General features: G+C 44.3%; 1 protein-coding gene across 1 annotated transcript in view; it reads left to right on the plus strand.

Moving 5' to 3' along the window:
* Nucleotides 1-13,682, plus strand: part of BRINP1 (BMP/retinoic acid inducible neural specific 1) — a 177,753-nt gene that overhangs the window by 113,974 nt on the left and 50,097 nt on the right. The window contains exons 4-5 of the mRNA XM_066367313.1: nt 2,703-2,872; nt 6,310-6,415. Coding sequence (XP_066223410.1) covers nt 2,703-2,872; nt 6,310-6,415 — 276 coding nt within the window. The remainder of the gene's footprint in view (nt 1-2,702; nt 2,873-6,309; nt 6,416-13,682) is intronic.

Here is a 13,682-nt window from a genome sequence, read left to right on the forward strand (position 1 = left end):
AAAGTGCAGAGCACACACAAAATGGCCGGAGCTCGCTGAACTGGACTGAAGGGAAAGGCTAGGGAAGGAGAGAGGGAAGGTGAGTGCACCCCTCGGGGGTGTGGGGGTGTGGGGGTGTGGCTGGGAAGCCCCCAGGAAACGTGTGCCTGAGTGGGTCCTGAAGACTGTCTAAGAGTTTGCCAGGTCTGGGTCAGAGGAGGGGTGGTAAGAGGAGGTGACGTGAATTGAGCCCAGAAAGCTTATAGGATGTCAACAGCCAGACATTTAGGGCAGAGATAGGATGGCGTTCCTTGCAGAGAGGAAAGAGGCCGAGGAAAGCCTGGGAGGAAAATGAGTAAGAATAAATTATGGAGGCGGAGGGATGGTGTGGGTAGTAGACACAGACAGCGCTGCACACACAGGCAGGAGGCAGCTTGTGGGGAACTCTCAATGGAACCATGTTCTAGAATCCGTCGTGGAGGGATGGCAGGCAGAGGAGTTCACCTGTGAGTCACCACTGTGCCCACTTCCTGTGATAACCACTGTCCTTCTGAAAGTAAATTTTTTTTTTCTCTTCAACTGGAAAAACATCAGCATTCTAAAGAAATTTCAGTTATCTTAGATATCAGGCTTTTGTCCTTAAAAAGGATCAACGGCATTTGTTGTCCAGCTAGCCTATTGTTTTGGGTTGATTAGAAGAAGGGATAAACCTCATTCAATTGCTATTTTACAGGGATCAAATAATGGTAGTTCACCCTTCCGCAGTGCTTACTGTGTGCCAGGCAGGAGACAGGTACCTTATGTAATTAACTAAGTTAATCCTGTGCCAACTGTGTGAGCCAAGTACAGTGTGTCCCCAACCTTACACCGAAGGAACTCAGGTGTGGAGAGGGGACTTGCTCATCCAGCTCCTGCAAGTCCAGGCACTGCTTTTTCTGCCTCTCCAAACGATGTGATTGCTGCAGTGCATTGGACTCTGATGCGGGGACTTTATATGTATTAACTTATTTCTTTTTCTTAATGACTATGCGGGGTAGGTGCTATTCTTTCCCTAAGATTTTAATGAATAAACTGAGGAACAGAGTGGTTAAGAAAAATCCCCAAGTTCACTGTTAGCAGAGGGTGAAACCAGATGTACAATGATCAGAGCTACAGATCTACATGGTAGGCATGTATGAGGCTTTCTGTCTGACGTTCTGGTGAAACATCTTGTCATGCAAAATAAAAGGCACCAGAGGTAATACTGCTATTAATCTATGCATATTTTTCTAAGGAAAACTCCATGGAGTGAAATGTGTCAGTTTCTATATTTGTCCCTGTCTCTGTCTCTCCCATCTTCTCTCTCTGTGTATCTAACTTTCCTGCTGTCCCGCCTCTCCCTCCGATGTAACTGCTTCTCCATTGCATTCTCAGAAACACAGTCCCGCATATATGTAGGTGTTTAAGGGGGGGGGATATGAATTAATTATTTATTGACTACTATGTATATACTAAGCACTGGGCTTTGTTTAAAGCATAAAGAAGTGGCTGATATAGACAGTGTCTGATTTCACAGAGCTCACAGGTCAGATTTTTCTCTCTAATAAACAGATAATTTTTCCCTCCTTTCTCTTTCTCTAAACTATGTCTTATCTCTCTATCTCTCTAGTATATCTATTTATCATCTATCTATCATCTATCTATCTATCTATCTATCTATCTATCTATCTATCTATCTATCTATCTATCATCTATCTATCTATCTACCTATTATCTATCTATCATCATTTATCCATCCATTCATCCACCCATCCATCCATCCATCCATCTGTTCATCTATCTCTTCAGTCACCTGGCCATCCATCCATCCATCTGTTGTCTAGGAAGGGATAGCAGAAGAGAGAGAAAGGAATAGAGGAAGAAAGGAGGGAAGAGGATAGGGGAGAGATGAGAAGAGGAAAAGGAGGAAGTGGATGGTGAGAAGGAAAACAGAGGGGGAGGAGAAAGGAATGGAAAGGGACCATCTCTGGCAGGTCCATTAATTTACAGAAGAGACTGAACCTGAAAAAGAGGAGGTGAGTCATGGGCATGGAATGATGCCGGCGAGGGCTAAGGAGCGGATTAGTTGGGGTTGTCCCTGATGACTAATAGTTTTTCCATGATCCTTGTCTTAATGGAACATGGCTCTTACAGCTATCTATGGACTAGTTCTCTTCCATTGTGCTCTTTTTTTTTTTTTTTTTTTTAATTTTTCTGAAATGAGAAGTGGGGAGGCAGAGAGACAGACTCCTGCATGTACCTGACAGAGATCCACCCGGCATACCCACCAGAGGGCAATGCTCTGCCCCTCTAGGGCGTTGCTCCTTTACAACTGGAGCCATTCTAGCACCTGAGGCAGAGGCCATCCTCAGTGCCAACTTTTCTCCAATGGAGCCTTGACTAAGGGAGGAGAAGAGAAAGACAGAGAGAAAGGAGAGGGGGAAGGGTGGAGAAGCAGATGGGCGCTTCTCCTGTGTGCCCTGGCCGGGAATCGAACCCGGGACTTCCACATGCCAGGCTGACACTCTACCACTGAGCCAGCTAGCCAGGGCCTCTTTCATTGTGCTCTTGATTTTCAGTGGCAGGAGGAAACTTGGGCAAGAAGAGTGGGAGGCTTGAGGGTCCTTTTGGCCTCTACACTCTGGAGCTATTCCTCCTACTCCAAAGCTGGACAGCCTGCCTGAGCTTTTTTCCTTTTCATGCAGGGGAGGAGGCCTTGACCATGTACATGGACAAAAGTCGCCTCGACAGGAAGTCAGGGAATGCCACTCAAAGTGTTGAAGCTCTGCACCAGCTCGCATCGTCCTACTTTGTCGACCGGGATGGCACCATGAGGAGGCTCCATGAGATCCAGATATCAACGGGAGCAATCAAGGTACAGCTTGAAGGAGGATTGGGTGGGGCGGTTCCTATGGCAACAACACTGAATCCAGTATTCTGGAGGGGAACATATAATCCCTGGCTTCGTACCCACGTACCTAACAGTACCCCCTGCCACTACTCTGACTAATGCTGTCGAGTGCCCCGCAATAGTATTGGCACTGGCCATAGGCACAGATTTATTGGACAGCCCTGGCTATTGGCACAGCACAATTAACAACAGTTCTCTCATTCCCTCTGAAATTCTCCTGAATGGAGATTTTCCATCTCTCTTCCTAAGTGAAGAAACTGAGGCCACAATGGGTAAATGATTTGCCCATGATCACAGACCTAGCAGGAGTCAGATTACTGAGTTATAGTAATTTTTTAAAGACCTGCATTTTTTACTTCCCACTCCCATTTTTTTTGTGACCCAAGGGTTAAAGACATTTGCTCAGGGTTTCACAGATAGAGAATTCCTTAACAGGGACTAAAACTCTAGTCTCTAGACCAGGGGTCAGTGAATATTTTCTGTAAAAGGTCAGATAACAAATATTTAAAATTTTAAAGATCATATGGTCTTCGTTGCTAAAGCTCAATTCTGCTACTGTTACATAAAAATCAGACATAGACAATAAGTAAACAAATACATGTGGTTGTGTTCCAATAAAACTTTATTTATAAAAACAGGCATGCTTATCTCCACCATGCTCATCGACACCAGTGCTAGCCAACAGACCTTTCCAAGATGATGGAAATGCCTTGGTCTGTGCTGGCCAAGACAATAGCCACTAGTCATTTGAGGTCAAGAAGGCCCTGAAATGGGGCTACTGAGGAACCAAATTTATAAGTTTATTTCATTTTAATTAATTTTAATTTTCATGGCCATGCTAAATCGAGCACCTGTACACTTTTTTTTTTTTTTATGAAGTGAGAAACAGGGAGGCAGACAGACAGATTCCTGCATGTGCCCAACTGACTGGGATCCACCCAGCATGCCCACCAGGGGGCAATGCTTGGCCCATCTGGGGCCTTGCTCCATTGCCACTGGAGCCATTCTAGTGCCTGAGGCGGAGGCCATAGAGCCGTCCTCAGCACCTGGGCCAGCTTTGCTCCCATGGAGCCTTGACTGCAGGAGGGGAAGAGAGAGATAGAGAGAAAGGAGAAAGGGAAGGGTGGAAAAGCAAATGGGCACTTCTCCTGTTTGCCCTGGCCAGGAGTTGAACCCAGTACTTCCACACGCTGGGTGGATGCTCTACAGCTGAGCCAACCAGCCAGGGCCTGAGGACCTGTAGACTTTTAATACAGTGCCTTACAGCACAGGAACCAAAAAGACATTCCATTTTCAGTGCAGTAAATTCAGCGATTGCCTTTATAAAGAAAATAAGGGAGGGCATTTTTGATAAAAAATTGATTAGTTGTTCTGAGGGTTTCAATGCCTACTTTTTTGCATCTCAATTTTATTTTAAACCAGATTATGCCTGCCTTTAACTTCTCAATCTTAAATCTAATTTTTTCCTTCTGCATAAAATCTAAACCTATCCTTATATTGAGACTTTCAGAGGTGTCTCTAGGAAAAAAGTATCTGTGTGGGGGGCAGGGAGCAGTGCTGACTGTGGTGGGGGTAGGGGACTCAGGCAGATGAGTCCAAAATTGACCAAGGCAAGAGAAAAAACGTGGGAAGGAGTAACTGAGGAGGGTGGGGGGTGGTGAGAAATAAATCAGATCAGCAAACAAAGAGCCACTTATCCGAGAAGAATCGTCTGTTTTGGGGGGGATTATGTTGTTAGGCACAGAGAGATGGATCTTGATGAAGCCATCAGAGTCAGAGTGAAGCAAAGGCCTGGGTTTTATTATCAGCAAATGGTTCTCTCCCCACTGGCTGGGGCGCAGAATTGAGATATCGAACCGTCACGGGATAATCCTCTTCCGCGCGCCCTGGAAGCGCAGCCGGCCCCCTTCCGAGTGTTTTCTCAGGGGAGCCGCACCGCGGCTGCTCAGGAAGCCTTTCTACAGGGGCACTGTCTTCTCCAGGCAGCCTGGGACTTTTTCTTTTCTTTTTTTTTTTTTTTAACCTTTCTTGACACTTCCTTGAGACCCAGCTGGCTAGAAGAGGTCTCACTGCCAGCTGTGTCACACAGCTGGCCCAGGTGGGGAGGTTTTTGCCCACTTTATTGTTTTTATTGCCATTATTATGTGTTTTTGTTTCTGGTTTTTTTTTTTTTTGCCCCCCGCCCTATGTCTTTAGCAAAATGAAGTGGGAGTTTTGACTATCGCTGGAGAACATCTATATGCTAATGACTGTGTTTTTATTCCATTGGAAGAAGAATAAATTATTTGTTAAAAGGACCAAAGCTATTGGTGCTCTATTTACTTCCTGTTTCTTACGTGCTAAACGCTTTGAACATATGGCCCCTTTATCTGTTGAGATGGGTGAGCCGGTTACTAACATTTTACAGATGGGAAGATGGGAACGTTGAGGCTCTGAGAAGGAGGTCACAGACCCAAGGCTTCCCCGCTGGGAAATGACAGAGCTGGCATTTGGAGGTCCCTGCGGTTGATTTCCAAGTGATCACTTCCTCTGACAGCCAGTGTTGTATCTTTATACCTGGGTGTAAATTTCCAAACAGTTCTACATGTGCCTGTGTTAAACAATCGGAAGTGAAGGCTGACAAAACAGAGAAACCTCTTTTCACACGAAATCGTTCCTGTGCCAAGGTTATCTTTTTGGATAGCAGTCCCCCTATCGTCCACCCTCTATATTATTTTAAGGCAACATTTTGGAAATGCACTCACATCAGATAGGGATGTTTTGTTCTGTGGTAGCGTTGATTATGCTCCTTGCTGAAATGTTATTTTCTTTTTTGTAAAATAGGGGTAATTTTATTGTTCTTGCCTAATAATAATGCATAATGCATATAGGTGTGTTACAATTTGTAGAGATTTTTGAGAGTAAGATGCCCATTTTTGAACATGTGCCATGTGTTAGGGACCTACACCCATTATGTCTAGTCTCACAATCTTTCTTGAAAAGATTGACTACTTCTAGGTTAGAGAAGTGAAGTGACTTCCTTAGGTCACAGAGAAAATAAATGGACCAGCCAGGACTTAACACCGATTCTCCTGCTTCTAGAGCCCATGATTTTGAAACGTTGCATACTGTCCTGTTTTCACTGATTAGTTTGTAGAATACTTGAAGTGACTTTGTGCAGTGGGGACCATGGATAGAAAGAACCTGGGCATTCTGGTTCTAGTCCATCTGCCTGATTGATCTGCTACCTTGTCATCTGCTTGATGACAGCCAGGCAGGGTCCTTGGCCAGATGCTGAGGCCAGATGCTGAGGAAGCAGAAGGCTTTCTCCGGGGCCCTTCCTCTGCTGGGGGCTGACTGTGCAGGGTCTGTTCCACAGGAGGGTGTCTCTCTCACATCTTCACCCTTGATGTCCGCTCTAGGTCACCGAGACACGCACTGGGCCTTTGGGCTGTAACAGTTATGACAATCTGGACTCTGTGAGTTCCGTCCTTCTGCAAAGCACTGAGAGCAAACTTCACCTTCAAGGTAAGTGCCAGTGGCAACGGTGGGACCAGAGGGTGAAGGGGGAGGCAGCGTGGGGGGCATGATGTGCAGGGAGAAGGAAGAGGATGAAAGGCAGAGCAATCAGTGGAAACTAAGACAGTCATGACATAAAGTCCTTTTAAAAATTTGAATACAGACAGGACAGTAAATTCATGGCTATTAATTAGTCTTCAGATATCAAGTATGAAAATGTGAGCTTTATCCGATTATTTCGGTCAAAATGTCTAAACAGTGCTATTTATAGATGCTCCGGATCTAATATATATTAAAGTTTCATATCCCATCGTCTGGATTTTCTGTATTACGGTGTTTGATTTTCAATGTATTTTGGCAGGTGCTATTTGAAACCCAGGAGCTGCAGGGTAGTTTATGGAATTCTCGGTTCCGTGTCATCTTCTTTTTCCTTATTTGTTCATCACTTGTGGTCTTCGGGATGTGTAGACACGCAGACACACATGTGCTTGTGTAAGCGTGCGTGCTTGTAGCGGAGCTCACACACGAGAGAACTCACGCTGCCCGCAGTGCCCGGAGACAGACTTGAGGATTGATTTGTTGCTATAGATAAATATTTGTATTCATTTAATGTCTGCCATATATCAGGTCCATGTTAGGTGCTCCATATATACTCATGGCCTTAGAATAATATACCCTTTAAAGAAGTAATTTTACCCCTGTTAATTCATCATCAAGTGGAGAGGAGATTGTAGGGAGAAACTGATAAGCCTCTAAATACAGGTAGTGCTATTTTAAGAAGCATACTTTATAATAACAGGAAAAACAATGTAAGGATCCCAATTTTACACACGAGACTAAGTGAATGACTGCAGTGCTCATATAACATAATATTAGACAGGTACTAAAACGTTGTTTATAAAGAATTTCCAAGTAGCCTGACCAGGCGGTGGTGCAGTAGATAGAGCATCAACCTGGGATGCTGAGTACCCAGGTTTGAAACCCTGAGGACACTGGCTCGAGTGCTGGCTCATTTGGCTTGAGTGGGGGCTCACCAGCTTGAATGCTGGGTTGCCGGCTTGAGCATGGGATCATAGACATGACCCCATGGTCACTGGTTTGAGCCCAGAGGTCACTGGCTCGTAGCCCAAAGTCGCTGGCTTGAGCCCAAGGTTTCTGGCTTGAGCAAGGGGTCACCGGCTCAGCTGGAGCTCCCCGGTCAAGGCACATATGAGAAAGCAATCAATAAACAACTAAGGTGCCACAAAAAAGAATAGATGTTTCTCATCTTTCTCCCTTCCTGTCTATCTATCCCTGCCTGTCCCTCTCTCTCTCTCTGTCTCTTGTTTAAAAATAATAATCATTTCCAAGTATATGCAACAACTATTTGATATCACATTAATTTAAAAATGGATGGTTTTTGATTGAATCTATGACATAACAACATGAAAGAATAAGGGAAGAATATTGCAGGGAAATATGCCTAGATGTTAAAAGAGCTTCCCTTTGGATGGAAAGGTTATTGATAATTAACTTCAGGCTTCCAGTTCCTTTTCTAACTTTTCTGCCACGATCACATATTAACTTGGTAGTCAGAAAAAGAACGACATGCTTTAACTTTGAGCAGACTAAAAATGTGACCTTCTGGAAGGGTCTATGATAAAGGTGATTCTGAATGTCCGTGGGAGGAAAGCTGGGTTGAGATTGGCAGGCAGAGCTGAATATGACTTTTATATTCCAGCTCCTTGACAACTCTGGTTCATGCCGCTGTTAGAGAAGATGTTTGGAAAATGGTTCAGGAAGGGCTTGGAAGTGTCCCGGGGGAGCACTGAATGAAAATCCTCAGGGAAATCCAGGTCAAGGAAGTGGTTTAGTGTTAAAACAAAACATATCCTCAAATACATGAAGAATCATCCTACCTCCTCTAGTAGAGAAAAGAGTTCGACAGATGGGTTTGGTAACACCTAATAAAGTCAGAACTGCCTTGGGTGTGCCAGTGATGTTAGTTCCTGTGACACCTGCAGTGACCTTGAGGTGCCAGCAGGGTTTGATCCGGGAAGTGTGGCTTCGGTCTGCATTGATCACCCTGCTGTGCACGTCGCAGGTGGAGAGCCCCGCAAGTTATAATTGGAATAAATTTAGAAGGGATTCGCAGGATGTTACCAGGAAGTTGTTAAGATCACAGAGACATTTAAAGGCTGATTTACCTTCAGCTAATGAAGCTGGAGGTCTAGGGTTCCCTCACCTTTTCAGTCCTCATCTTTCCTCATTCTGAATATTCACTTTCATATCTGATTTTGAAACACATTTCTCAGTGAGCAACTAAAGTATAAGTCTCAGTCCCCCCAAACCAGGGTCTGCCATTGGTGACATTATTAGAAGTATATTATCCACACACAGAAAAGGAGGTGACACTTTTGTCCTATTCTAGATTGGTCAGAGAACACCTGGAGGACTGGAGTTAAGTGTGTGCATCACCCTTCAAGAGGGACATTAGGAAACTATAGTATGCCTGAGGCAGGTGTCTTATGATAAATAGTGGACGAAGGTTGACTTGGAGCGGAAACACTTATCTTGCAGATACCTGAAGGATTGTCTTGCAGAAGAGATGGTCAAATTCATTACTACGGGCAAGACAAACTAAACCTGATCTACTTACAGGAAACCCCTAGGACCCAGCTTTAACTGAGATAAAGTAGATCTCACTTTAAACTCGGGATCAAATAGATCTTCTTAGGCACATTCGTGCCAAACCTCGAATGGCCTGCTGAAGTGTATAGTGACTGACTGATAAGTAGATGACGGTTGGTAGGAATGTCGCACAGGTTATTTAACCATTATTCCATTGGGTTGGGTGATTGAAGTAACTGGCCTTCTTTTTAATTGAATTTATTAGGTTGACACTAGTTGACAATTCTACAGGTTTGAGGTTCTCAACTCTACAATACATCTCTGTACACTATATTGTGTGTTCAAGCCCCCTAGTCATGTCTTCTTTAAGACCTCTCAATACACATTTGAGGGTTTTATGCAGTCTTATCTTGAGCCTGGTTATGTGCCAAATCCAATGTTATTGCATGGGTATAGGAAAACAAATCAGTTCACTGCATTTGCTATGTAAAGAGTGTGGCAAAATTCAGTTTCCAGTGATGAGTGCCCCAAACAGGTTATTATTCTTTTAATATTATTTACCCATTATTATATTACTTTTCATATGAACAACTGTAAACCTATTTTTGTGCCACCCTGTATATATCTTTTAAGAAACCATATTGGCATTGAGCTAGGCGCAAGGATACAGGAGCAAATAAGACACTGTTTCTACCCCAAGGAAATCTACACTCTTATCAGAGAAGATGAACTTCAACGAGCAACAATAGGCATAATGTATTTTAATTGGGTTTGGTAACACCTAATAAAGTCAGAACTGCCTTGGGTGTGCCAGTGATGTTAGTTCCTGTGAGGAAGAAACAGGAGGGTTTATGGTATACCAGTTAGTACGGGAACTTAACTTACTGGGAAGTCAGGGAAGTTTTCTTGCTAAAAACAATGCACAGGATAAGACCTGAAGGAGGAAGATGAGACAGCGCCATGGGTAAGGAGGCAGCATCATGGATAGGGAGGCAGCGCCGTGGATAGGGAGGCAGCGTCATGGATAGGGAGGCAGCACCGTGGATAGGGAGGCAGCACCATGGATAGGGAGGCAGCATCGTGGATAGGGAGGCAGCGCCATGGATAGGGAGGCAGCGCCGTGGATAGGGAGGCAGCGCCGTGGATAGGGAGGCAGCGCCGTGGATAGGGAGGCAGACACAGTCTTTATGAAGGGGCACCGGAGTTGCTGAAAAAGTCAGGAGATTAAAGCAAAGGCATCAACGGTGAACGGTGAGGAAGACAGAGGAATCTTTGACATCCTGGAAGGCCTCTGCAGCACAGTCATGGGTCAAACATTCTTTTTAGAATAATGGACACCATGGAAGGGTTTTTGGTAATGACGTAGCATGAAGCGGTTGGTGTTTTGGAAGTCCAGGCTGGCTTTTGCGTGGTCAATGAATTAGAGAAGGGGAGGTCATGGGTGGTAACCAGGTAGCAGCCATTGCCATCCTTAAAATGAGATGTTGCAAATTTAGGCATGGAGGTAGCAGTTGGGGCTGAGAAAAATAGTCCAATTTTAAAATTACTTAGAAGGCATCACGGCCAGGATTTAGTCAAGAGACTGTGATGAATTTAGATAACTGAGGGAATGGACTGTGGGGGTGAGGCGGAGAGGAAGGGCAGGAAGATGCATGGGATTCAGGTCACATACAATAGAGATCAGAAAAGTAATGCGCACTGTTGGGGAGAAGCTGCAAAGGGAGTGCTTCGTTCTCTCTGTCCAGGGGGAGGACTCAGAGGGGGGAAGTGGTATCCCAGGGAGAATTATCCTCCAGTGCTGGGAGGTAGGAGAAAGAGGTTTCTTAAATATAAGACAGTAGGATATCTCATGACTTTTCAGCAGTCTGATATTTGCTCGGCAGATTATAAAAAAACAAACAAACAAAAAAACACCCCACTAAATATAAGGAAAAGATTGATAAGTTGGACTACATTGAAATGAAGAACTTCTGTTCCTCGGAAGCTGCTATTTACAGAATGAAAATGCAAGCTACCGAGCGGAAGGAAATATCTGTGATATATGTGTCTGACAGAGAACTCCTGCGCAAACACATCAATAACTCCTAAAGCCAATAAGGGGAAGACAGACAATCCGGTAAGACAAGAAAATGGGTAAAAGATGTGAACAGGCACTTCACGAACCAGAATATCAAAGTAGCAAATAAACAGCTGAGAAGGTAATTAACTTTTCTAGTCCTCGGAAAATGTAAATTAAAACCACAATTCAGCATCATAACACAGCAGTCAGTCTGGCTCAAATGAGCAACACTGACAATAGCAAGGAGTGACAATGCAGGGGCTGGGGACTTACACGCATTGCTGCGGTGGGGGGACTGGGGAGTAGACCATTATTTTGGAAAACTCTTCGGCAGGATTTACTAAAAACTCAATATGTCCTCACCATCTGACCCAGCAATTACAACTCCCAGGAATGTGCCCAAAAGAAATGTTACCCATGATCGCCAAAAGACATGAATGTTCATAGTCGCTTTCTTCAGAATTTCCAAGTGGAAGCAGCCCCAAATGCCCATCAACAAGAAAATGGATAAATAAGTTGTCATACATTGACATGATGAGCTACTACAACCATAGATGCGAGAATAGAATAAACCCCCTTTCAGGCAACAACATGGAAGAATCCCACAGAGATAACACTGCATGAAAAGAAGCTAGACACCAGGGAATATGCATGGTGATTCCATTCCCAAACAGGTCAAAACCAGTGGAAACGGATACATTGTTTTAGAATCCAGAGAGCATGAACCTTTGGGGAGGATGAATGGGGAAGTGACTGATGGGAGACCAGAGATGTTTCTGGAAGTATCGGTAATGTTTCATTTCTTGCTCTAGGTGGGAACATGTAGGTGTGTTTACTTTGTGAAAATACATATAGAGATGTACACACTTGATGTATAATATGCATATGTTTCTGTGTATATAACATGCAGCTCATAAAATTTTATTTAATACTGTGCTTCCTCTTGCCATCCTCTGGAAAGAGAAAACATGAATCCACCCGGAACGTAAAAAAGCAGGTGGTCCAGCCCAGTGAGGAGCAAGCTGCAGGGACAGAGGCCGGGGACCCAGACGTCACAACAGATACTCTTCATTCGGCTCATTTGTTTGAGACAGGGATTGCGCTAAATTAGTTTTGTTATATTTACTTCAACTTAGACGTATTTGTGTGATATAATTATATTTGTTACATTTTTGAACCTCACGGCATTGCTGTGAAGAAGGTGTAGATATCACCCCAGTTTTATAGGTGAGGAAACAGGGCTGAGAGAGCTTGCTCAGTAAGTGACAGAGTCAGACTTTGAACCCTGACAGCCCGACTTCAGAGCTCCTCCTTCTCAGGGTGCTGCTCCTCCTTCCCAGGGTGCAGCTCCTCCTTCCCAGGGTGCTGCTCCTCCTTCCCAGGGTGCAGCTCCTCCTCCCCAGGGTGCAGCTCCTCCTTCCCAGGGTGCTGCTCCTCCTTCCCAGGGTGCAGCTCCTCCTCCCCAGGGTGCAGCTCCTCCTTCCCAGGGTGCTGCTCCTCCTCCCCAGGGTGCAGCTCCTCCTTCCCAGGGTGCTGCTCCTCCTTCCCAGGGTGCTGCTCCTCCTTCCCAGGGTGCTGCTCCTCTCTGCTCCTCTCCTGGTCCCTCTGAATGAGGCTGGGAGGGGAGATCCTGCAGAGCTGTATTCTGGTCAATAGACATATAATGAAAGACACTCTAATGACATTTACCTTATAGTGTTTTATAATGTCCACAAAACAGGGCAAAGGGAGAGGGGGAAAAAGAGATCAGAGGAGACTAGAAATGAGGAGAGAAAAGGATCATAGGAATAATCAGAGTTTATTAGTAGTCAAGGAAGCAACAGCTGCTAGTAGTAATAATGTTAAGAACATAGTGAGAACTTCTTCTTTTCATCCTTCTCGCTCCAAGAAGCCCATTGAGCGTCTCACTGACGTTGTCATGTAATTTAAAATAGCACCCATCTGGTGAGGTGGACAGAGGGCAGAGCTCTGCCTCAGTCGCTCACTGATGTGGGAGGAGATGCAGAGAGAATATTTTGCAAAAACCTAGGAATGATCCAGAAGTTGATTCATTCATACATCCATTCATTTATTAAGCAATATTTATTGAACATCAACTATGTGGCAGGTATTGTTTTAATAGCTGACTATAAGCTAAGTATCAATGATTTTGGAGCTTATATTTAATATATAGAGGGAGGTAAACAGACAATAAACAACTAAGCAAAGAAATATATTTTTATTACAATTAGAGACAGTGAGGGAACAGAATATATAGAAATTTGTAGACCGCAGTAATGACCTCAATTATCACTTAGGATGAACTGAGAAGCCATTGCAGATGTGGACAGTGGAGTAACTTGACCTGACTTACATTGTAAATGAGTTACTATGACTTGACAAGAAGAGACGATTGAGGGGAAGAACACATACAAGGAACCCAGTTAAGAGGCTATTGTGTTTATCAAGGTGAGGAAAAACGGTGGTCCGGACCATGACAGTGGCAATGAGGGTTATGAGACGTGATTGAATTGTGGATATATATTTTAAATAGTGCTGACATTATTCAATCGTGGACTGAGAAACTTGTGAGAGAAAGAAGCAGAAGATGGTCCCCAAGTTTTGCCT

Source organism: Saccopteryx leptura, chromosome 2 (assembly GCF_036850995.1).
Source record: "Saccopteryx leptura isolate mSacLep1 chromosome 2, mSacLep1_pri_phased_curated, whole genome shotgun sequence".
In the NCBI taxonomy this organism is placed as follows: Eukaryota; Metazoa; Chordata; class Mammalia; order Chiroptera; family Emballonuridae; genus Saccopteryx; species Saccopteryx leptura.